The sequence below is a fragment of the Acyrthosiphon pisum genome, chromosome A1 (genome assembly GCF_005508785.2).
Source record: "Acyrthosiphon pisum isolate AL4f chromosome A1, pea_aphid_22Mar2018_4r6ur, whole genome shotgun sequence".
Classification (NCBI taxonomy): domain Eukaryota; kingdom Metazoa; phylum Arthropoda; class Insecta; order Hemiptera; family Aphididae; genus Acyrthosiphon; species Acyrthosiphon pisum.
In genome coordinates, this window is record NC_042494.1 from 58,196,943 (window position 1) to 58,221,498 (window position 24,556).

Consider the following 24,556-nt stretch of genomic DNA (forward strand, 5'->3'; position numbering starts at 1 on the left):
GACAAAATCAATACGGATACGAAATATCGCAGGTTGCTCAACCGCGCATTGGCGCGACCTCTAGTCTTTCAATATATTTTAATTAAAGTTTCAATTTTAATTCCCTTATTCATACTTTCTATTTTAAACATCAACTTAATATTAACTTCATAATATTATTGTTCTTCTTTTATGTATATTACCTACCCACGTATCACATAGGTTGGTACTCACATCACCATGGTTTGTTTTGGAACCTACTATTATATATAATAAATAATTGGTAAAATGTTAGTTCTCAAGATTATTAATTTATTGTTATTGATTTTCTTAAAGTTTTAGTTATAATGATCTAAATTGTTAATTATGGTCTATGACTACCAGAATGATTGGCCAACTGTTTAATCTAAATTGATTAGCTTAACTTATACCTATATAATATTATTTCGTATGTTCGTATTTCGTATAATACAATACTATCATATTCGGTACCTACCTATGATAATATATATTATAATTTATATTTTATAGTATATACCACCTATGTATGTGATGATATTTAGGTACCTACCTACACCCATCACTTCCAAATATAATTTTAACTATTGGTATAATATCAAGTACCTTATATGTTTGTCTTCACTCTTCATTAGCTTAATCTGTATCAACTATATAAGCTACATATTATACGATGATTTTCACTAATTATCCGCGAGTTAATGTATTTTTAATTTCAAGCATCCTGTAACGATGTGTTTCATTCTTTCATTATTGTTATTAATATTAATTAATAATTATAATGCAATAATGCATATTTGTAAATACTAAATTGTAATATTACAGCATATAGACTTGGGCAGCTGTGTCCGAAAATAATGGCAAAATAGTAAGCCCCTATACCTATAGTTACGGTCAAATGTTATGTGCGTCAGCATTTGGCGCAAGGCAACTTAGAGTAATTATATATAGGTATATGTATAAAAATATCTAATAGTACCATTGACTATTGAGTATATAATATAGTATCTGAATAACATATTTACTCAATGCTAGTATACCTACCTAGATACCTAATGGTTTTGTCCAAAATTTGTGACGTCCGGATACAAAATGTTTTGTATGTAAGGACTAAGTAGTTACTATTTACTATATGTATGAGTATGACTTCGTAAGCCAGTCTTATCGATGTATACGTATACCGGCTACTATAGTAGGTATACATTGTATACAATTATTATAATAATAGCGAACGATATTTATTAAAATTAAGAAAAAAATAAAATATAATTTGTGAAATTGGTTGTGTATACCTATATTGTATTATTAGACAACAAAACCACATGGATCTGCCGGCATGCCGCATGACTACATATATATAATATTATTATCTCTTGGCCACCTGTTTGCATAATCCCGATGGCCCGAGCACCGCAGTCACACATGATATAACAGTGTTCGACCTCAGAACATTCGCAGGGTGCATGAGGATGGCCCTTGTCGTATGAAGAGAGGTGTGAAGGGAGACAACGAAAATCGTGTGTTTGTGTGTGAGTGTATATAATATAAACATATATATATAGATATTAGATACTCATTCCTATAAACACCACAAGGAAATGATTAGTTACCTTAGGCGTATTATGCACGTTTAGTTTTATATCGTATATACTATCAATGTAAAAGGATAATTTACTGCCATATGCCTATTGTATAGTGTGTATACACATAAAATGTCAACTGTAGTTTATAATATACAATTGTATACGCGTAGTATATAATATGATGATTTTGTGAAGTTTATCATGAGAGATTGCACGTTTTTATTTCTTGACCTCAGATTTTTTTTCGGACAACACGTGTTGCGCACATTAACCGAACGGCGTAAGATAACATTTTTTTTTAACAGTTTTGCATCTGCAGTGTTTCTCGTTAGTCGTTATCATAAATAAATAACAAATAAAAAGCTTTACGAATTCCATAGTGGTCGTCTTCTTTATAGATTTCAATTTTATTAAAGCATGAAATAAGACTATATAGGTAATAACCACAAACTCTCTAAAATCAACAATATTAGTAGCTCGTACGGTTAAAACAACAGTAGAGCACTTACCTAATACCTAAATGAGTTCATTTATTCAACATATTCTTTGCAAATTGCAGTCATTTTTTGTGATATAAAAACATGCGAACTAGATTCGAATTTCAAACGAAACTTTTGGAGCACTAAGACTTTTTATCTGATTAAGTTTTAAAAAAATATTTGTAATAAAACCGAAACATTTATAGTTTTACTCCAAATTGGACCCTCCATTACTCCTGCAGTAGTATTAGATTTTTCTAACATGATTAATTAACAATATAATGTTACGTAGGTATTCATAATAATTAATATACTTATTTACTATATTTAGGTACTGTTTATTAATTATTTGATTTCACAAAAATAACTGTGCTACAATATTCACATAAATACAAAAATCTTAAACAGCTCTCTTTATAATAAATTTACATTTTACGTGTGTTGTTTTAATATATTTATTTTTAGAATAACATTGAGTACTGAGTAGTGATTAAAAATGACATACATAGTAAATTTATCCAAAATATAATTTACCTAATCAGTAATTACTAGGGGACGGAGTTGAATGCAAATTGCATTTTTTTCTGAACACATTGCTTTTTAAGCACAAAGTTAATTTCATTTATCAAAGAATTAAAAAATATAACTTTCATTTTGCATTTTTGACATTCTGGTGAATTTTTGTATTTTTAAGTTGTTTTTATAAAATAATGGTCATTTAGTTAAAATTCATTCTAAAATAATAAAAAAAAAAATATTACTTATTTTGCCTTGTACTTCTATTTGATTATTTGTTATGTTTTTACCGATCAGATAAATAAAGACGCCGTCGCCACCTAAATACAAGTTATATAATTAATTTTTTGAAAATAATTTGCAGGCTAAAAAGAAGATAGGTGAATAGGAATAATAAGATGATACGAATAATTAATAAGAATAAGTATTTATATAATAATTATAAATTAATAACAACATTTTTCAATTTTAAAAATAATTTTAAGAGCATTTTCTAGTGCATTAAAAAAAAGTTTGTTAGAGTGCATTAAATCGTATTTTTCGAGGCATTTTTCTTCTATTTTAAAGCATTTAAATCCGTTTCCTAGTTACTAATTATATAATATGGACTAATAAATGGCCTACCCTATTGAAATGATTTCTTAAATAGAGTAATAAATACCTAACCAACATTCTGACTATCGGAAAAAATGCAATGATTATCTATTTAGGTAGGTAAATATTAAATAATTTAATTTGTTTAAGAGTAATTTAATTTTTTTATGAAAATTCAATAGCTATTACCTATTTGTCTTATTATTTTACCAGCACATAATATGATTCATTACACTACAAAAAGCATAGGTAGGTAGGTACTTCGTGATTTGTGAATCTTAATTATATTATTCTAATATAGTGGTATTAATAAAATAAAAGATTCTTTTCTTATCTATCAATTTAAATAGGTATTCTTATTTATTTTTGAGTGCCATAACTATTTAGTACGATATATTATTTAATAGCAAGATTAACAAGTAAAATTAAAATGTAAATTATTTAATTTTTAATAAAATTAGACTTGAACACTTGGTTACTACGATTAAAAATATAATTAGTGTTTGGATTATTTTTATAAGTAGGTACATGGTACCATTATAAAAGCTTAAAATATTTTTTTAAATTAACAAATAGTAAGAATAGTAGATTATTAATTAAAATATTAAACTTTTTATTTGAATCGACAGTATAACGACCAAATGAATGTGTTTTCATACAATTTCAGACTCTGGTTTCACGAGAATATTATATTGGGTTGTGTGTCACGCTTTCCAAAGGTTTATATTTTGGGATGCCCTTACGGTAAGTTTTTTTTATCAAAACGACCCCATCGCTACGTAGAATGTAGTCGCATCGACCCGCACTACTGGTGCGCCCTCTGCTTGTGCTCGTAACGAAAACCGTGGCGAACGAATAATAACGACGCTGTACCAACTGGCAACTACAAATAATAAAATAAATATAAGCCGTCGCAGTAGTTATTGTAGGTACGCGACTTGGCTCGAAATATTTTGTTTTCGAAACGCAACACAATGGACGGGGCCAGTTTATTACTGCGACGTTCGTCGTACCCACACGTGTTTTGGCAACCACTGGCTTGTTATAGTAGTGAGTAAGCTGAATACAATGTGAACAGCGAACTACAGACAACCAGTTGGCGACCGATGCGCGTGCGCGGTGGGGAAAGCTAGGCCCGGTGGCCGAGCCAGCTGCTGTTATCGACGCCGTCGCCCGTCGAGTTCTCTTTTAGGAGTTGTATCTATTATATGAAATATAAAATAATAATACATATCGCTCCCGCCGTTCACCGTCATGAATGCACCGACAGCGTTTTGATATTATCATTTTACCCTCGAAATCGACGACATTTCGTTTCAAAACGTTTCCCTTGCGTATTCGCTTTGTGCGTTGTTGCGCAAATATTATTAAATGCTCGAATTTCTCCGACCTAGTCGCAACGGACTCGAAACTTTAATAATTGAATAAATTATACTCTAATACTATAATATAATATTATGTTTTCAAATCGTATGCGAAATTCGTAATAATCAAAATATTGCAATAAATCGCATTGTACAAAAATAAATATGAAATCAGAACGTTATTAGAATACGCATACATTAAGCATACTAGCATAATATTTATTATTTTTGAAAACCTTTCTATATTTTATTACTTTTTCTCTTTTATATATATTGTGTTTGAACCGCTATACTCATATTCTGGTCGACAAAAATACCTACTGCTAACTCCTATCTATAATACTGATTTGAACCTAACAAATTATATCAAAAAATGTAAATTATTATAAGAATTATTATTATGGTCTGGCTTGTTTTTACTGGGTATTTAAGAGTTGGTTATACAGGACGTTTACGTATAATAAGGGATAATTTATTTCTACGACACATATTTACTTTTTTTTACCAATTTACGTAACATTGGTATTATATTACAATGTTTATGTAACTACTACATATTTAAACATATTTTGACTGTAGTTTATTAATCAATAAAGCCGTCTTTAAATACATTTTTCCATGGAATGGAAAAAATTCAAAAAAAATCTACTTTCGATGACTATCGAAATTGTACAATGTGGCAGCTAGGATTGAACGTACCATTCAAATAAATAAATATAATAGGTATCCAACATTCAAACGACTTATTGTTACCAATACCCACGCTTTATCTTATTTTATTACAGGTTATTTAATTATTATAATTATAATACTCTAGGTATAATGCTTGAATTAATAATTACGATTTTAATGTTGATAAATATTGTAGGTTTTGCAAAATTAGATACTATTTCAGCATACACATGTGAGACCGACAACTAACAAAGATAGTCGTTGTTTTTTGTCAGCACTCGGCAGTGCCGATCCGAAGCGAGGTCAGTTCAGACAAGTGTGACCACCTTTCATGTACCTGCACTATGTATTTTAATTTATTTAATATATATACACATTATACATGTACATTAAGGTTAACTATGTTTTATACCATGACGCTTATAAAACTTTATATTATTTGAATATTTTCATTGTTTTCAATAAAAGTATATATATTATGTACTTTGTAACTTTGTAAGGTTTACGCTTTATATAGTACCTATAGGTATTATACTTTTAAAAAAACTAATCAATAACTAAAGAAACTAATTTCGTAGATTAATTATCATTCAAAATTATGATTCTAATAATAGAATCAATTCTAATAATTTTTTCAAGTAGAAAGGCAAATATATAAAACATTATATTTATGTAGTTGTGTAGATATACTAAGTACACTTTTGAATTTTAAAGCTTTAACGTTTAAATATTATTTAGAAATTAAAATTTAAAAATGGTTAGATTTTCAAACTCAATATCTTTTCTGATAAGATAAACAATCAGTGTCAAAATTGAAAAATTCCCTGTACTTTTCTTAATAATTCGGATTTGGGAATAATTAAAAAGAAAAATTAGGGAAGTACAGACATTTTTACACAAAATCTACGATCTTATTTTGTTGTAATTCAAAACCGAAAAATCGTTGATTCTTGAAATTTTCACTAAATATTAATTATATTATTATTTTTATTATAATTTCTACGCACGCATGGTATAATTTCAAAATATTGTGACCCTTTAAACTATTTATACATAGGTATTGTATTTAAAAATTTCGAATTTGTTTATTTTTATTTTTAGTGTTAACAATGGATTCACACATTTATTTTGACCTACATTTTAGGCACGGGCAAACACTTAACAATTACATACGACTTACCATACAAGATCCCACATAAGATGTTCATTTAGCAATATTCAAAATACAAAGACACGAATTTTTTATAAGCATTTGAAGTTAAAATTTTGACCAAATTCGTCAAAATCAAAAAATTTGCAATTTATTTTGGAAGTAAAAATGTATAAATTATTACATTTTTATGGCTAAGGCTTGAAAAACTAATTCAAAGTTCCACAGAGGTTCTGAAACACAAAATATCTTTTTTTTTTTTTATGGCATCGACGATGACGACTAAGCTAATACATCGACAGCGCTCCATGCATCGTTCATTAATTTTAAATTAATACATTACGCTTAATTAATAATAATAATAACAATTACATAACAAGTAATTTACAAATTTACATTTTTTTTAGCGACAAATTAGTTTCCGTACACTCCGGCTGCCAAGGACTACTTTCCGTAGAGTTTGCTAGTATATATAGGTATGTAGATCACTATAATATATCCCTGGCAGTCTGCAGAGCGCTTGCAGTATTTGTCGTGCTATAGCGAGCGAAGGACAGAAGATCATCCCTGTCACCTTGCCTCGGCTGCCTAAATATTTATATTAATTTCATGCTATTGGCTATGCATATCTTACTATACTAATTAGATAGGTACATAAATATTAGTATATAACAGAAGATAGAACAGTATAAATAACATAATATGATTTTTTAAATAAACATAGTAATACAATATCGTGTCATATGCAATGATTTATCATTGAATTAAAATTTAATACATCTATTACAGTGACCTATATATTCAGTGACGAGTTAAACTCGACTCCAACTGTACCTACATCAGAGCGGTTACATGCCCACTTTTTTGGTTTAAAAAAGTATTTATGAAGTCTGGACATACCAGTTACTACTACAGCAGTAACACAAAGTAACACAAAATCATATAAAAATATTTTAGATTCTGAGCGGATAAAAAAATATTTTTAATTTAAAAAATCCAAGTATAAAAAAAATATATTTGTATTGCAGGAATAATATAACTTATTGTAGAATAAATATCGTACAAATATACCGTAGGTTAGTTTAGGGTCAGTACTGTGAGTAAACTGTCAAAAGGCTCTGACCGGGTCTTCCATTGCTACGCTACGCCACTGAATATAGATAGATATAATATTAATTTTAACATCAGAGATCACGACAGACGTACGAATACCTAATATTTTATAATATTATGTGATTTAAGTATTTTAAAATTTCGACGAATTGGTAGTTGGTAATTGGTAAGATAAAAACAGTTGTAATACTATTAAATAAATTAAATTTGAAATAACTATAAACTTATTTAAAATTTAAGTTTTAAATAAAGTATGGCCCAAGAAAACATTTATTTTTATTTTTTGGCCCTTGACACCAAAAAGGTTGCCGACTTGCTATAAACAATACATTTTTTTTCTGGATAGAATACGTGCTCTGAGAGTTTTACGATAAATATAATATAAAGACATACGTTAGTTCGATATAGTCCTTCCCTAGTCACCTTTGTTTAGATTGAAATTCGACACAAACGGTCGTATTATCGTATGGTATACTTATAACTCATATATTATAAGCTGTTTAAGACGTTATCTTCGTAACTTTTCTGTAGTCATACGCGCAATTTCAAATTTTGACTTGGGGAGGCTAAATATATTAAAGGCAAGCAGACCATTGCAATATAGCATTTCAAAATTGTATGACCTATGTTTTTTTTTTGGGGGGGGGGGGCTACGGCTAAGTTTAGGTGGGGGGGCTAAGCCCCTTCAATTTGCGCCTATGTCTGTAGTTATCTAAAATTCTACTGAATAAGACTACCAACAATAATCCACATGGTGCATAACATAATAAGGATATTTAAGATTCTGATCGGAGCGATGAATGTATTGATTTTATAATGATGTGAAAAAAAATCACCGTAGATACATGAATTTTTCACTGGTTGCTTAGATTAGCATTTTCTATACACGGTAAAAGGTTCCACGTAAGTAGGTTAATCTGTAACCATAATAAATTATCTCAGAAATATATTTTTTTATAGTTATTTTATGTTCAAATTTGGAGGAAATTACATATTAAATAACCAAGAATAACGATTTTAGTTATTTTGTTGTCATTTTATAATACTAATTCAACTTATTGGCTACCGTATTAATAATAAGTAATCTATATATATAAAAATGGAGCATGAAAAATGTACGTTACCTCATCAATCGAGAACGGCTGGTCCGATTTGGCTAAATTTTTTTTTAAGATGTTTGTAATTGCCAGGAGAAGGTTTTTACGAAAGAAAACTTTAGGAAAATCCACCGGAAAAGTAGGAAATCTGGATGTAAAAAATACAACAGTGGCGCAACAGTGTATTATATATTAGTTTCTATTGGTTAATCGGGCATGTTTGTTGATTTCTATTATTATTTTTTGTCAATATAATATAAATGAATGTTTGTGTGTAGATTAGACCTCTGGGAAGAAGACAGGCCAATTTAAAAATGGTTAAATTTGGATTTTTTTATTCATCTGATACTAATTTGGTTAGATTAGGTTAGGATTTTGTATTAATTGATTATATTAATCCACCATTTAGGTGGAATACGACAAACATGGTGTACCTACTTTGATACTTTAAAGTTAAATCATACACTTACGTACAAGCAGCACGGGGTCCGCGATCTACCGCAGGCATATTCCCTAACTGATAATATGCTGTTGCGAATCAGAATTTTTATTCCGGGCAACAGAAAAGTTAAGATACATTTTTAACACCATACACCGAATATTAAATAACGAATTGAACAAAGTTTGAGTCATATAGAGTTGGTACATTTTACGGAGCAAATAAGTGCACGGGATTAGCTAGTAATAATAATAATATAAAATATCCACACTGACAAACCGTCACCGCTCAGAATCGTTTTTCATATACAATGATATTACGTATATCATTGAATTAAAATTTAATGCCATCCAGTATAAAGTGACCCTCTTCACTTGTAACCTACTGTACAGCAGAACGACATCCATTGACTTATCTTTTTTTATTATTATTAAATCCTAGAGACCTTTTTTTATATATAAATTATATAAATATGAATTATAATAGCAGGTATACCGTATACCCACAACCCAAGGTGACATATTATACGAATGCAGAAATGCAGTCAAAAAATCTATAGGTAATAAGTACCTAATAACTAATGAGTATTAGTATTGTGTATTAGGTATTGAGTAAAAATAATATTTGATATTTATTTATTTGTACTCAATGGACCATGGTGTAATTTAGCTGTACCTATTATATACTATACCGTTGTTTAAGTTCGATACCTATGCATATACATTCGAGTAGGTACTCAGCAGTTTTACGTATGCCTTCTGTATACGTATGATACGTAAACAATAATATCTTGTAATAGTATGTACCTATAATATATGCATATGTGTTATCGTATTATTCAATACACCTATATATAATTTTGGCGGCACGTGGTATCATCCGTATGTTGCACATACCGACTATGCACACTCCTCTTACCGCCACTACACGTTTCCTCGGTCTACACGCGCAATATAATATATATAAATCGCCGTTTTGTTTACGTTTTGCCGTCTCTTTGTGTGCGTATATAATATGTAAGTGTGTTTGTGTGTGTAATAATGAAGTGATCGGTCAAGGTCGGTGACCTATATAAAATTCACGGTCGGGTATGTGATGGTCAGGAGGATGGTGGGAGGGGTAGAGGGGAGACAGGAGTCTGTCTGTCTCTCCCGGCGGCGGTGTCTGGCACCCTCTTCTCCTCCACTCTCCTTAACCGTCGTCACCGTCGTCACCGTCGCACACTCCGCCACCACTGCCGAGACGACGATAATCCAAATAATTGAAAAGGAAAAAAAAAATACACACATGTAAATATTACTATCAAGATAATAATATTATTATTGTGTTTAAAACATTTTATATATATACTATAATAGACGTGTGATGTCGGTAGAAGGGAGAAACCATGAATGAGTCACGTATATATGTATATTGTACGTTAACAACTTCCATCGTGTATAATATTATGATATATATTTTTCGTTCAACCTACGTAATTCAGTATTGCCGGTATATACATGTATATGGCATATTATATTTTACATATCCAGGTACATAACCTCAGACACGTGTTGAACGCGTGTCGTTTTTCGAACAGTTATTATACATGATGTATATTGTATACATAACACCATAATATTTGTTAAGACATCACGTTGTATATATTATAATATAATATAAAGTACTAAAGTAGTGTGGTTACATGCAATATGCTGTATTGTAACTCGGCTCTAATTTTAGTCATGGGACTAGCAGTAAGACAGTGTAAATAAATATGGAACTGTAATATGTACAAATGAACGAGTACCTATACCTATACAAATTTAAAAATGTGTACTATAGTTTATAATATTAACTATTAAGTATAAATAAATATAATCAAGTTTTCAAAAACTTGTTTATATAATTCCGCCACATACCATTTTATAAAACATTAACTAGGTATAGAATATAATGTAGATATAGAAATTAGAAACAATATGCGCAGTACAATTTTTTTTAAGGACTGTTAAATCTAACTATTATTTTTGTGGTGTAGTTTCCCATGGATGCCACCCACGCCACGTGCCTATATACATGGGTATATCAGCTGTGGTCTGAACTTTAATATTGTATTCCATAAGTATATAATAGAATAACAATAATTAACAATGATAGTTGATACTCTTATATAATTTCGAATCTGGAAATGCAGATTTATAATCTAAATTACATAATAAGTAAGTGTATATATCTATATATAAGTATAGTGCAAAATGTGCTATCAAATTTAGTCGTCGATTGATAACTACGCATGTCACATGGTATAGATAGTAGATACTTATATAAAGTTGAATAGTCCATACATTGACATATTGGATACACACATACACTAAAAATTACAAAATATAGGTATATCGTATATATTAGATATAGATGGATTATATACATAAAATCGACAGTCGTTAGTTCGTTTTGTTCAAATTCGATTACATGCAAATAATCAAAATAATTAAGTACGTATAACATATTATGTATGTATGTTAAATATTTAATATTATAAATATTATAATATATAAGAACACACAGACGACAGGCACATACAGTAACAACACCTGGTTGAGTCATGGCCCACTTTGACATATCGCATAAATAATAAATAGGTAAACATAAATTCTAAAATATTAATCTATGAAATAGTTAAACGTTGGAAAACGTTTAGAAACAAAAATAAATAAATACATAGGTAATACGTTTACACTTTATACACATAGCTTAGATCTTTATTTCTTTGATATCGTCATAATAGAATATATAGGTACCTATTAGGTGGCGTATTCAAAAAAATTTCATGCGGTGGTCCACAATTCCAGATAGTTATTTATTTTCCTAACACAAGTACCGTGAGGGCTTCGCCACAATGAATAAGAAAAATATGATATGTAATTTGTTTGTATATAGATATTATTAACTAGGAATCAAAATTTCAGACAATTTTGGATAGAACAGGTCTTTCTCAGAACCTCCGAAGATATATAAAACTCAAAACATTTAAAAAACAATACATTACTGAAAAAGCCTAAAGTTTTTGGAAAAAGAATTATTTAGGTACATTTAAAATAATATAAACAAAGAAACAAAAAGTAATTTCACATTTAAACAATCTTTATCTTGTAATATATTAAGCTATAAATACCTATAATAATAATATTATAACTAAACTTATGCACTATAATACATTGGTATGGCACAGGGGGGTTTTAGGGGCTAAGCCCCTCAAAAATTTCTATAGCCCCTCCCCCTCCCCAAACATTTCCTTAATTTTTTTAAGCTTATTCAATATTATCAAAATAAGGCTTTAAAGTTAGCCCCCCCCCCAAATCCCAAACGCTTTTTGCGCCTATGGGTATGGAGTATGGACTGACTTGAAATAGGTAGTTTCAGCTTCAAAATTAAAGCTGAACGTTGAATTCTGATTGTATCATCGTTTTTATTGTAAAGCAAATTATTGGAATAGTAACCGCTCTGCTGTACATAAGGATAAGGTGTCAAATGTATCTCATAATGTACCTACTTATGCGATTTGAATTCAATGATAAATCATTACATAATAGTGCTACCAAAAACGATTCAGAGCGAAGACAGTCTGTTAGCATATATTAGGTACTATCTACTACTAAGTATATTGTATGATACAATATGTATATTGCTATACTAAATATAGTATATAGTAATTTATTTTACTATTAGTATTTACTATTTAGTTATACGGCAGTCAGCAGGTTAAATTAATTCACAGGGAAAACATTGCATTTTATTTTTATATTTATTATAGTATATAAAATATAACACATATATATCGAAATGTATTATTGTAATTAACTTTCGTATCAATACCGACTTACTGTAGAATGGTATGAATATTGAGAATAAGGTCTGTGGAGGTACAGGTATAGATAGACGATTAATCTAAATGTTTTTAAAATCTCAATGTGTACCTAAGCAATATGCATATAAAATTTAATAAAAGATTTACTATGTTTCAAAGCCTCATACATAAACATGTAGTTATGTACCTACCTATTTGTGTATTTATTTTTAAATTTCAAATTTATACTGGTACCTATATATAATTATATAATAATATAATAATACCTACCTATATATAGTTATATATTTACCACATGGCACAATGGCACATATACTTAATAGTATACCTGCGTATATCTACCTATATGCATATATGTTACAGTATATATAAAGGTATTATAATATTATAATAAATATAAAATAATTATGATAGGTACCTAATGAGTATAATATTCAATGGATATTAATATAATTTAATATAACAATATAGTTATATTGCCTATACCAATTACCTATATCAATTATAAATCCGTTACGAATCTATAAACATATTTCAGTCAATTAATGTAATCAAGTCGAAAAATACAATCTAAATTCTGAATAATAACCAGAAATTATGTAAAGGGATATATATAATGATTGCTCATAACAAGATTTTAATGACAAAATACAAAAAATTCAAAACCACAGATCAGTTTGTTTTTTTAGAAATTCATCCTACATACCTATAGGTAGTGTGTCAGCGGATATCAAGCATGACGCCATGCGCAGACTACAAAGTCCATTGACCATTACATCTATAAACGATAATTTAATGAATAATATTATAATACCTACAATATTATAATCCACACTTGGCACAATAATGTGTATTATAAATTATATTACACTATATATATGTACCTATTGGCTATTATAGGTATACCTATAATAACTGTGTACCAACAATCTTTTTTCTTATATTAAATAAAATTAATTAATTAAACAAACAAAAAGTTGTATTATGCGATGTTATAATATAATATGCTCAAAAATGTAATCTTAATATTTTTTAAATAAAATGTGACATAATATTTAGTAATTAGTTATTAGCAAGTTTTAAATAAGGCAGCAAGCCGGACAAAAAGGTCTGGCGAGCCGCCAGTTGGCCATCACTGATTTAAGACAATATCTTCTCTAATCCCTAATACTTTAACCGTCTAAACTCTAAAATGTACAGGACGGAGCCACCATCTTTTCCCGTTTTTAGGCGTTGGTTATAATATGAGAAAAACGAAAAACACAGTGGGAAGTGGCTTAACATTTTTAATTACCCTGTAATGAATGAAAAGTAAATTATGTTATAATAACTTGTATATAATTTTTGTACTAATTTCAAATTAAATAGATAATAATGCTATACTATATCTTAAACGGGCTTCCACCCGTCAAGTTTAAATAAATAAATAATGTTTATCCATACCTAAACAATTATTGTAATTTTAAAATTTTAAATTAATTTCTCGTTCACTTACCTATACATGAGTCTTTTGCTAATTAGAAATATATTATAAAAAAAATGGTAATTTTTACTCTGCTATTTAAGTTATAAATTCATTATAAAGGTTATTGATGCCACTTTTATTGTTGTACCCTTACATTACGTTTGTGTTCAATTAACATTTTCCCTTTTTATTTGATAAGTACCTATATTTAATGCAAGCCACCAACAGGTTTGTGATGGGTAAAATATGACACTAACGTATTATATGGCAATACGAAAAATAGGGGTACTATTATTAATACTACGGCAAATTAACACCTTATGATAAAAAGTTTTAAAAAAATGTATCGTTTGTACTTTGGGAGACCCTGAATAAGCCGAACTAGTTCCTGAAAATATCCCCCTTGTCTAATGAGCACACATGTATCATGTATGTACCCAATACGGAAATAGACCCTTGCCCTTCTGGTAATGATTTCACATCTAGTCATTATATTTATATATATTATTTTGTCAAGATGACGAAGATAATATAGACAATAAGGGCCGTTCTTACAATGTCCGGTAAAGTGTCGGTTAACGCTAACCGGATGATAACAGATTTTATTACCGGCAGAATTCCGCCGGTTAAGTGTCGGTTAACTTTAACCGGAGATCGTAAGAACCAGCCTAAGTCATTTTAAACAAAAACTATTGATCACGATAAGAATTTTGTCAAAAAAGTAAAAACTGTATTTTAAACACTATTATTATTTATTTTACGAATAAAGATCTTCTTCTAAAAACATATATTCGAATTTCGAATACAATTGTTATACTAATATTACTAAAATATCACATTATAGTATTATTATATCACTTAAGATTGATAAATTAAAAGAATAGTGATTACATTACCTACATGGTTACATGTTATTATATTATTATAAATTATAATATTGAGTTATATTATAATAATCTGTTGTACGGATGTACGACCTTATAATGCGTAGGTATAACTGTATAAGTATAGTAGGTACTCTGCGCATATAATGGCGTATTTAACGTACCTAATTATTGTCTAAATATATATAATATATTTTAATATTTTTTTATTAGTGTATCTATAATTTATTTGAATACCGGAAAATAAAATCAAAAACTCTAAATACCTAATCTATAAATTATAATATTATAGTTGTTAAATTAAACATAGAATGACAAATGTATTCATTTTTCAATATTTCTAAAAACATATTATTACCTATACAACATTTAAAATTTGAATATTAGTTACAAACAGACTTACGATATATTTATTATACACCACTATAATTACATTATGTATTATTATATAATACATAATATATTCAGTATATGACTGTTACACAGCAGACAAGTATCAATAAACCCAATACCATTATACCAGCTATACTATAGGTAGCACTCGGATAGTCGGTCCCGAATTTTTAAAATATTGTACTGTATTGATATAAGTTAATAGTTATATAATATAACATAGGTAAGTTATTATATTACGCTACATTAGTAGGTATGAAAATGTTAATATACTATTCTTAAGACAATACAAAATACCTAAAATAAAATAACACTTTATATTTTTGAATTTCTTAATTAGAAACGTCTTAGACTTAAATACATTTTAATGTTGCAAATATTGTAATGCACCCAAATTTACTTTATACGTTCGACGTCTGCAGACTGCAGTTATAATATCGTATAATATTATACTAACCTACATATGGCCATATCGTACACGAGTACCTGACGTAGATATTCTATACTTCTAAAAGTTTATTTGAATTGATTTTATTGTATTATATTGTTGACCAAAATTGTCGACTAAATTGTTGTTTAGAATATTTAAATTATTAGGTTAAATAACTAAGTGCAATATTTATTGATGGAATAACAAATTTACCATTTACTAAGTATAGAGCCATCACTTGTGTAATATAATTTTCATCAAGCGTATCGCGTAGAATATAATATTAATTATTAATGCATTATTGACAATTTGACACGATATTATGAAATTTTTTTCGTGTTTCATCTTATGAGTTGACACTTTATCTATGCATAAATTAATCTTTTTAGATGGATTTTTCATTTCAAAAAACATTTGCATATTTCATTATAAAAAAAAATTAAAGTATACATTTATACATAATATTCAACAATTGATGTTGGTAAGTGGTATACTGGTACCAACTAGCATTTAATAGAAAAAATAATAAGTAGCTAATGCAGTCATCATCCAAAATCTTAAAAAAAATTCCTGGCTAGATTTGGGAACCACTCCTGGCACGGTTAGGTAATCACGGAAATAATTTCGAGATTTATCTTGAAAACACCGGGGCGCAATACGCATCGTTTTCGTTTATCATTTATCCATAACATGTATCCCAGGATCGGCGCGCTGCCCCTGAAAGCAGGTACTTATAGACTATCCGCCAGAAACCAGAACGGCGGGAGATACTCCAACTCTAGATGGCCGGGTTTGGGGGGGTGGTTGTTGTTCTACAGAAATAATAATAATCGTACACGTAGAGAATCCCACGTTGTTGCTGTTATTACGATTATACCATTATGAAATATAATAAAATATTATTAATATTTTAGTCGTACGACTGTTGTACGAGAGAAACACACAAAACCCGAACCGAGTTAACGGCGGCCGTGCAATAGCCGACCAACCGGCGGCGGTAGCGAGCGACAGCCGACGAGCGTGGTGGCGTCGTCTTTCCCCTATATTGCGGCGCACAAAGGACCCCGCGCGCGTTGTCTGCCCACCGACGCCGCCGCCGCCGATAACCGTCACTCCCACCAAACACGGCGGCGGCGGAGGTCATTTGATACGGTGTGTGTGTGTTTTGTCCCCTTCACCTCGCCGCCGTCGTTCGCGTTCCAACAGCACACCGCCGTCACTGCCGCGACCGCACCGCTACCACCGCTCCACCACCACCGGATTTTGGGGCCCCGACTCGGCCGCGCGTTCGTGTCGGTTGCCGCCGCCGCCGTCGTTTGCCCACCAGTGTTCCCGTCGTATCGAGCCGCTTATACCGCGGCGCAGCACAGATACACCGCATACACCTCACACACACGCGGGCGCGATAATAAACGTTCTTTTATAATAATAGTATAAATGTTATGATAATATTCATTTATCGTTACGAAATACGAAAATCGTAAAATAATTTAATATTTCATTACAATATATACAATATATTATTTAATTATATTTTATTCTCGCCCGACCGTATTTTTCGTTCCGTCTCTTGAATTCCCCGCCACTACTAGTCGACTACTCGACTCGTGTCCGTCAGTACACATTCAGACGGGGCCACACAGCGTTTTACCAGACGGTCTATATAATACTTATTTTTCCGCACGAAATCTACCTCCGTACTGCGGTAACAACGACGAATAAAATATTATGTGAACTTGGTGCGCAAGTCCGCAACAGAGAAGAACAAGACAGACCAGGAGGAACCGTCGACCACCGATTTCAAACGGCCGTCGTCGTTATACACACCAGCAACAGCCGCAGTCTCAGTCGTCCTACGAAAGTTAAGAAGCATGGACACAGCTACGTTTTTCGTCGAGGGCACTGCCAATCAGTTCGAGCACGTACTCTCGCTGTACCCGCAAGCGTTGCGCATCAAAGCCGAGGCTAAGACGAAAAAGCCCGAAGACCTCATCAAGCTGGACAATTGGTGAGTGCCCCCCTCCCCCCTCCAGGGTACAATTTATCGGGGTTAAAATTTGGTGTATTTAATTGTATTTATATTGTGTTAAATGTATTACGTGTATTATACGTTTATAACTGTATAATAATAATATTTATAATGTGGTTTTTCACGCGCGTGCGTACGGTATAATATTATTTTGATTTTTGACGTGCGGTGGCGGTCGTTTCGCAACGCGCGCATTTGACGCGCTCTGTATAACGTGCGGCGGCGGTCGGTTAGGTTGGCAAGGCGGTCGGTCGGTCGGTCGGTCGCCCCGCCGCCGCCGCGTACGGCGTACCCAATCGAGGCCGTGATGACGTTAACGATTTCTTTGTGGAGAAAACGCGCACCGTTGCGCGTTATGTGCGTACTCTGTACGACGCACAGAACGTATAAAACATAATAATAGTAATAATAATAATGCAATACAGATGTGTAAGCGTTCAACGATTCGATTATTGCACAGTAACGATCTCTAGTACTCTGGAGTTGTCGTACAACTCGTGTCCACGACAATCGATGCCATTCATCATCCCCACGGACGACGGTTGTCTCGTCGCCGGTCCGGACTCCGGGTCGTGTTTTGTGACGGCGCGGTGTGTAATATTCGTATAAAAAAAACCTAAGATATGATAATGACTGTACAGGACGCTCGCTGTGTCGACGGTCGACAACATGTTTTCGTCTGCACACACGATTCGCGCATACTATTTATACATACCATGGCGATGTTATATAATAATATAATAATATAATATGATTTCTGTTCGAATCGATATTTGTAATCGTACAAAATATGTCTACTCTGGGCGAATGTACACGTACAGACAGTAAATCACTGAACACTAAAATTTGTAAAAATAAATAAAATGATAATCCGTTGATTAAACTTTAACTATACCGCGATACCATGTAATGTAGACAACTGCAACTAATTTTAGCTGATGCAACAAACCCCAACGAGATTATTTATATTTATGTAACTCGCATTCCTGATTTTTTTTTTAAATCCATCAAAATAAATGTGCATTACACATTTTCGTTTTTTGTATACTGTGACTAAATAATTAATAATATAATATTATTATCAATGGACAGTGATAAGAAATAAATGTATTTGTACTGATAATCAGTCAATATAGTCAGTTAACCAAATTCATTCATTGTTTTTGAGATAAGAAAGATTTAATTTCAATAACAATAAACGAGTATATTGTGGTTCTTATGAAATTATGCACAATGTTGTAATATCAGTACGATATAATAATTAATATTTTTTATTATTGATTGGATATACCTATTGGCTATTAGTAATGTGTACTATGTACTAAGTATGTAATAAGAACTCTGTTATACCAGAAACCAGACAATATGTAGAAAAATACAATAAAATAAAAACAATATTATATATTATATATATACATGTAAATGCAAGACATTCAAATGCAAAACATATAATTTTGTTTGAATTTAAAATTGTAATTAATGTTTTAGAACAAACATTAGGTAACAATCAATGTTATATAATTAATTTATAGATTCAGTATAGCCTAAATATTTAAATCGTCACACATTAAGGAATACCTAAATATTGAATTATAGGTACCTAGTACTAAAAAATAATTATTTACAAAAAAAAATTATCATCAGTTACTTAATTTTGTCTCTTATTTTGTATAGATTAGTTTGTAGTAATTTAAACAGTAGTTTTTCTTAAAAATTCTCTATTTAACTTTTTATATTTTTTTTTTTGTAGGTATCAGAATGAATTACCAGGAAAAATCAAGTCGAGGGGAAAAGATGCACATTTAAATCATGAAGAAATTTGCCAAATAATGAAATGGAAACAAACAGTAAACTTGAATTTTTTTTGTAAAATATTGATTGAATAATTACTTAAAATAATTTTCTATTGCAGAGAGGAAAAACATTCCCTCAATTGAATTACTTAATTAAAGTGAACACACCACGTGCTGTTATGGCTGAGACAAAGAAAGCTTTCAAAAAATTACCCAATTTAGGACTTGCACTTACAGCATTAAGTAATTTGAAAGGTGTTGGAACCACAATGGCCTCAGGTATACATAAATACTTTTAAACATTTAATTTTTTGAATGGAATTATAATTTGATTTTAATATTCAATATTATTATTTTTTTTAGCTTTGTTAGCAGCAGCTGCGCCAGACAAAGCTCCTTTTATGGCTGATGAATGTCTTAAAGCAATTCCAGCTATTGAAGGAATTGATTATACTGCTAAAGAATATTTGAACTTTGTAGCCCATATTCAGCAAACAGTGGAAAGACTTAATGGCGAATGTAAGTATAAAATCTTATCTAAACATTTAAATAGTTTATATTTCTTAAGCTACCTTTGTTAAATTGTTATGTCATTATTTTGTTATAGGTAGTGAAAATACATGGAATCCACATTCAGTAGAATTAGCATTGTGGACACATTATGTGGCAAATGAATTCAAACCTGAACTTTTAAGTAGTGTTCCAGAACCAATTAAGAAGCCAATAATTAGTGAACAAACAAATACCGATGCTCATACTAATGGCAGTGTTAATCAAACAGAGGTTTTTATTATTTTGTTATTTCAGTACTCATTTATATTTGTTTACTTAATATATTTATATTTTATTATAGTTGGATGAACCAACATCTGATGAAAGCAATCCTGAGCCATTACCACCGTCCAATGGTCACCAATTAACAATTGAAGATGATTCTCGTGACAAGTCTGAAGATGATATCACCAATGACTCTATAACGACATCAGAATCAGCTCAAACACCACTTGCTGAAGCTTTAACAGAGGACTCATCTAGTCTGCCTGCCCCCGATGAACCACCTGTAAAAAAATTCAAAACTGAAGGTCAGACAGTGGCTGCAGAAGCCAATGGAAACTAAATTGGTTAAATGGTTTTAATTAAACCTAATGGACCACCATAAGTTTATAATTTTAGTGACAAGTTAATATTGGAGAAAATATTGTTTGAAACAAAATAAATTGATAAAAAAAACTCCATATTTATCAGACTTAATGATGTAATTATAACTTACAGTTATACAATTTGATTTACATATAAAATATTTCACCATTTTTAAGTGGACAACAATTTAATTTATTTTAACTCGTACATAAAAACTCGTAAATATATTTTTTTTATACTTAGATTTTATACAACAAAATAAATTAAGTCTGTAATATTCTAATTTGTTTTATTCAACTTAGTAATTTCATGATTGAAACATTTGACTGTAAATACAATTAATTATAATTATAAATGTTTAAGATTTACGGGATAGAGGGATGTCTGAATATTATGAAATAATAATAAAAGTGCACCTTAGGAAGTAATTTTTTTCTAAGAATTGTCATAATTCATTGAAAATTTTGATTTATATTGGGGGGTCAAGGGAAACTTGCATTCAAGAACATAAAAACCATTATAAGTATATACATATATTCATAATGGACATATTATTATGTATATAAAATATGTAGTATTAATGTATCGGATCTGCACCATTTTTATTGAAATAAATTAACAACAATGTTAATTTATGTACTTAAATAAGAAAACTGCCTTTTAGCAATTTTTTATGTTTTATTTACTTCTATATATTTTTTTTTAATGGTACAAACAATTATTTACATTCCGTTAAATTAAAACTATATATATATTTTTTTTTTTTTTTACTGTAAACTTGGGGAAAATCACTAATGATAATAATTGTATCTGTATGATTTTTTTTAGTAACATGTAACATTTTTACTTTTAATGTAAAATCTTATAGTTTTTGGTATTCTTTTGTTTTAAAAAAATGGTACATTATTAATATATTAAATATTATTTATAACGCAGCATGATTATTTTGTGTGTATGTATGCATATATATGCATATATTCCAGTAAGTTTGTCTTAACATAAATAAACTATGTAATACATAAACATAATATGCCTTTATGATTGGTAATTTCAATATTACCTTTGATGTATTAACCTTATTGAAGTCTAATTGATTGGTTTTTTATAACTTAATACAGCTGATCTACAAAATACTTTGTCTATTATTGATATAACACTAATTATTAATTAACATCAATAATTATGTTGTACGGTAAGTTGGTATTGAGTATTGCCTCATAAATTAATAACAATAAAATATAATATAAACATGTACTATTATAATAATTAATAAATACAATGTTTTCGGGATCAACTAATTTTTTCTAACATATGAATAATAGTAAAATAAATTGCTATAATATAGCAATATAAAATAAATATAATATAATAAAATATATTTAGTAATATAGGCTCACTCCGTTTAGAATCGTGTTTTATTTATGTAATGATTTATCATTGAATTTCAATTTAACAAATTCATTACTGCAATGACCTACTCACTTGACACCTACTGTATAGCAAAGTGGTTACCTACTTCCCCATTTTTTTTTTTACTTTTTCAGTTGTGCATTTTAGTTAATTATTTACTATATAGGTTATATAGCTATATTATATTATATATGTAATAGGGATGATTATAAATTGTTGGTGATTATTTGAAAATGGTTGATGTACCACTCTATAAGAAGATATTGACATATCGTATACACTGGAAAATAGGCACCTACATACAATTAATTATAGGTATTCATTTTATTATACCATGATGGATTACTAGAATTTGTAGCTACAATTATCGTAGAAATATAATAATATTATTAAGTATTTAAGTAACTAGTAACTACTATTATAATTCATAACATAATATGTTAACTATATTAACTAATGCGAGTATGTGATATGAATGCGAATGCGACTTTTACACTCCACATTTACTTTTGGAATACTCCCATAGTCCCATATATAATAGTCTGAAGAAATTGTCCATGATTTGGCAAGGTGTGAATTTTGTTTTTACCATTACCCCTGTTTGATTATAAGAGCAGCTAATGAGTCTGTCATTGGCAAAAAACATGACCATTTTTATAATTTTTAGGAAATTTTATATTGTGTAGGACGTAGGTGTAGTTAACTTAGGGGAAGTGGCGTAGACATGATATCTGAAAGGGGGGATCAAAACGACAGCTAAATGGGAGGGGAAAATCGGAAAATACCCCATCCTCTCAAAACTTTTTACTTGAGTCGTAAAATATTTTACATTAAGGAACAATGAATATAACATGAATAGATTCAGGATTCACATCAAACACAATATGGAAGATTATCTACTCGGAGCCAATGGGAGGGGATCTGATCCCCCACATCATCCCTTGTATACGCCACTGCTTAGGGGTATCATTTGGAATAAAATCACGGGATAGCAAGCCTCTTGAATAATATTTCTAATTAATTTACATGTGGTCTAATGAAGCACGGTCGCCAGTCGGTGGATCGATAAATCTTTGACAATTGTTAGGTGTTAGGTTACGTGTCCAATATACGTAATTACATCCGCCTTCATTATTATCGTCTCTTAATCAATTATTATTATATACAATATATTATAAGTGTTAACTAAGGGGTGCGTTCGAAAATGGTTAGTAATTGTTAGTTAGAGTAGAGTTTACTTTACATTATAAAAATATGTATCTTTTCCATAACAGGTATTTTAATTTTTTCATTATTATTTCAAATTTTGCGCCAGACACTTAATTCATTTTAATAATAGATAATTCAGTTAGGTGGCTTTTTGTCGATATTAATTTGCCTGATACCTAACATTATTGTACACAAATATACGGTTGGTAGTGTGGTATGATGGTTTTCTGTCGAGTGGCATCTTGTCGGATTTTGGTTATGGTGTTTTGTCCACGAACTAAGATAGTATCTTAGTTCGTGGTTTTGTCGAATGGCTTTTTGTCGTTATCACGTGGTCTTATGTCGGGTGGTTATTTGTCGGATGGCTTTTCGAGGTGTCACGTTTGAAAATATTTTTTATGTTCCCTAATTTTTTTTTAAGTATCAGACAACTGTTGCACTTATGAAGATCGAAGGACGAGTAATGATAATAAAATGATAAATTATATTTTAATAAAATAACATAAAATCTGATTGGTTAGATTAGCAAAAGACCCCTAAAGCGGCCGGCAGACGCAGCGATCGTCGCGTCGTCCCGGTCACTAAACATTTGAGGAGGGGCAAGGTGGGCATTTGCCCCTGTCTGATTTTAAAAGCGGCCTGATGGGCCGGTTCCCAGTTGTTGCCGTTTTACCATTATTATATTTTATAAGCGCAAAAACATGCCTATTTTATAATATTTTCAAAAATTATTATACTATAATATATTATAATATATTGATAATATCGACAACTTTGAATTGCCATAACTTTTGAACGGTAAGTTTGCGGGAATTTTTTCAAACAGTTTTGAATTCAGCATAAAAAACACGTATTTTAAAAAAAAAAAATTGAAAAAAAAGGGTGTCCGGTAAAGTAGATTTGTTCCTTACATTAATCTTTTAATTTGGGCAAAATATGACTTAAAAAA

The 24,556-nt window shown here is 30.2% G+C and overlaps 1 protein-coding gene across 1 annotated transcript; it reads left to right on the forward strand.

Annotated features, from left to right (window-relative positions):
- The first annotated feature begins 17,139 nt into the window (after positions 1-17,139).
- On the forward strand, positions 17,140-22,016 carry LOC100161080. The gene is made up of 6 exons (XM_001944071.3): positions 17,140-18,034; positions 19,806-19,902; positions 19,968-20,127; positions 20,212-20,367; positions 20,456-20,631; positions 20,702-22,016. The coding sequence occupies exons 1-6, from the start codon at positions 17,898-17,900 to the stop codon at positions 20,963-20,965; spliced, it is 990 nt and encodes a 329-aa protein (XP_001944106.1). The 5' UTR covers positions 17,140-17,897; the 3' UTR covers positions 20,966-22,016.
- Positions 22,017-24,556: the final 2,540 nt, after the last annotated feature.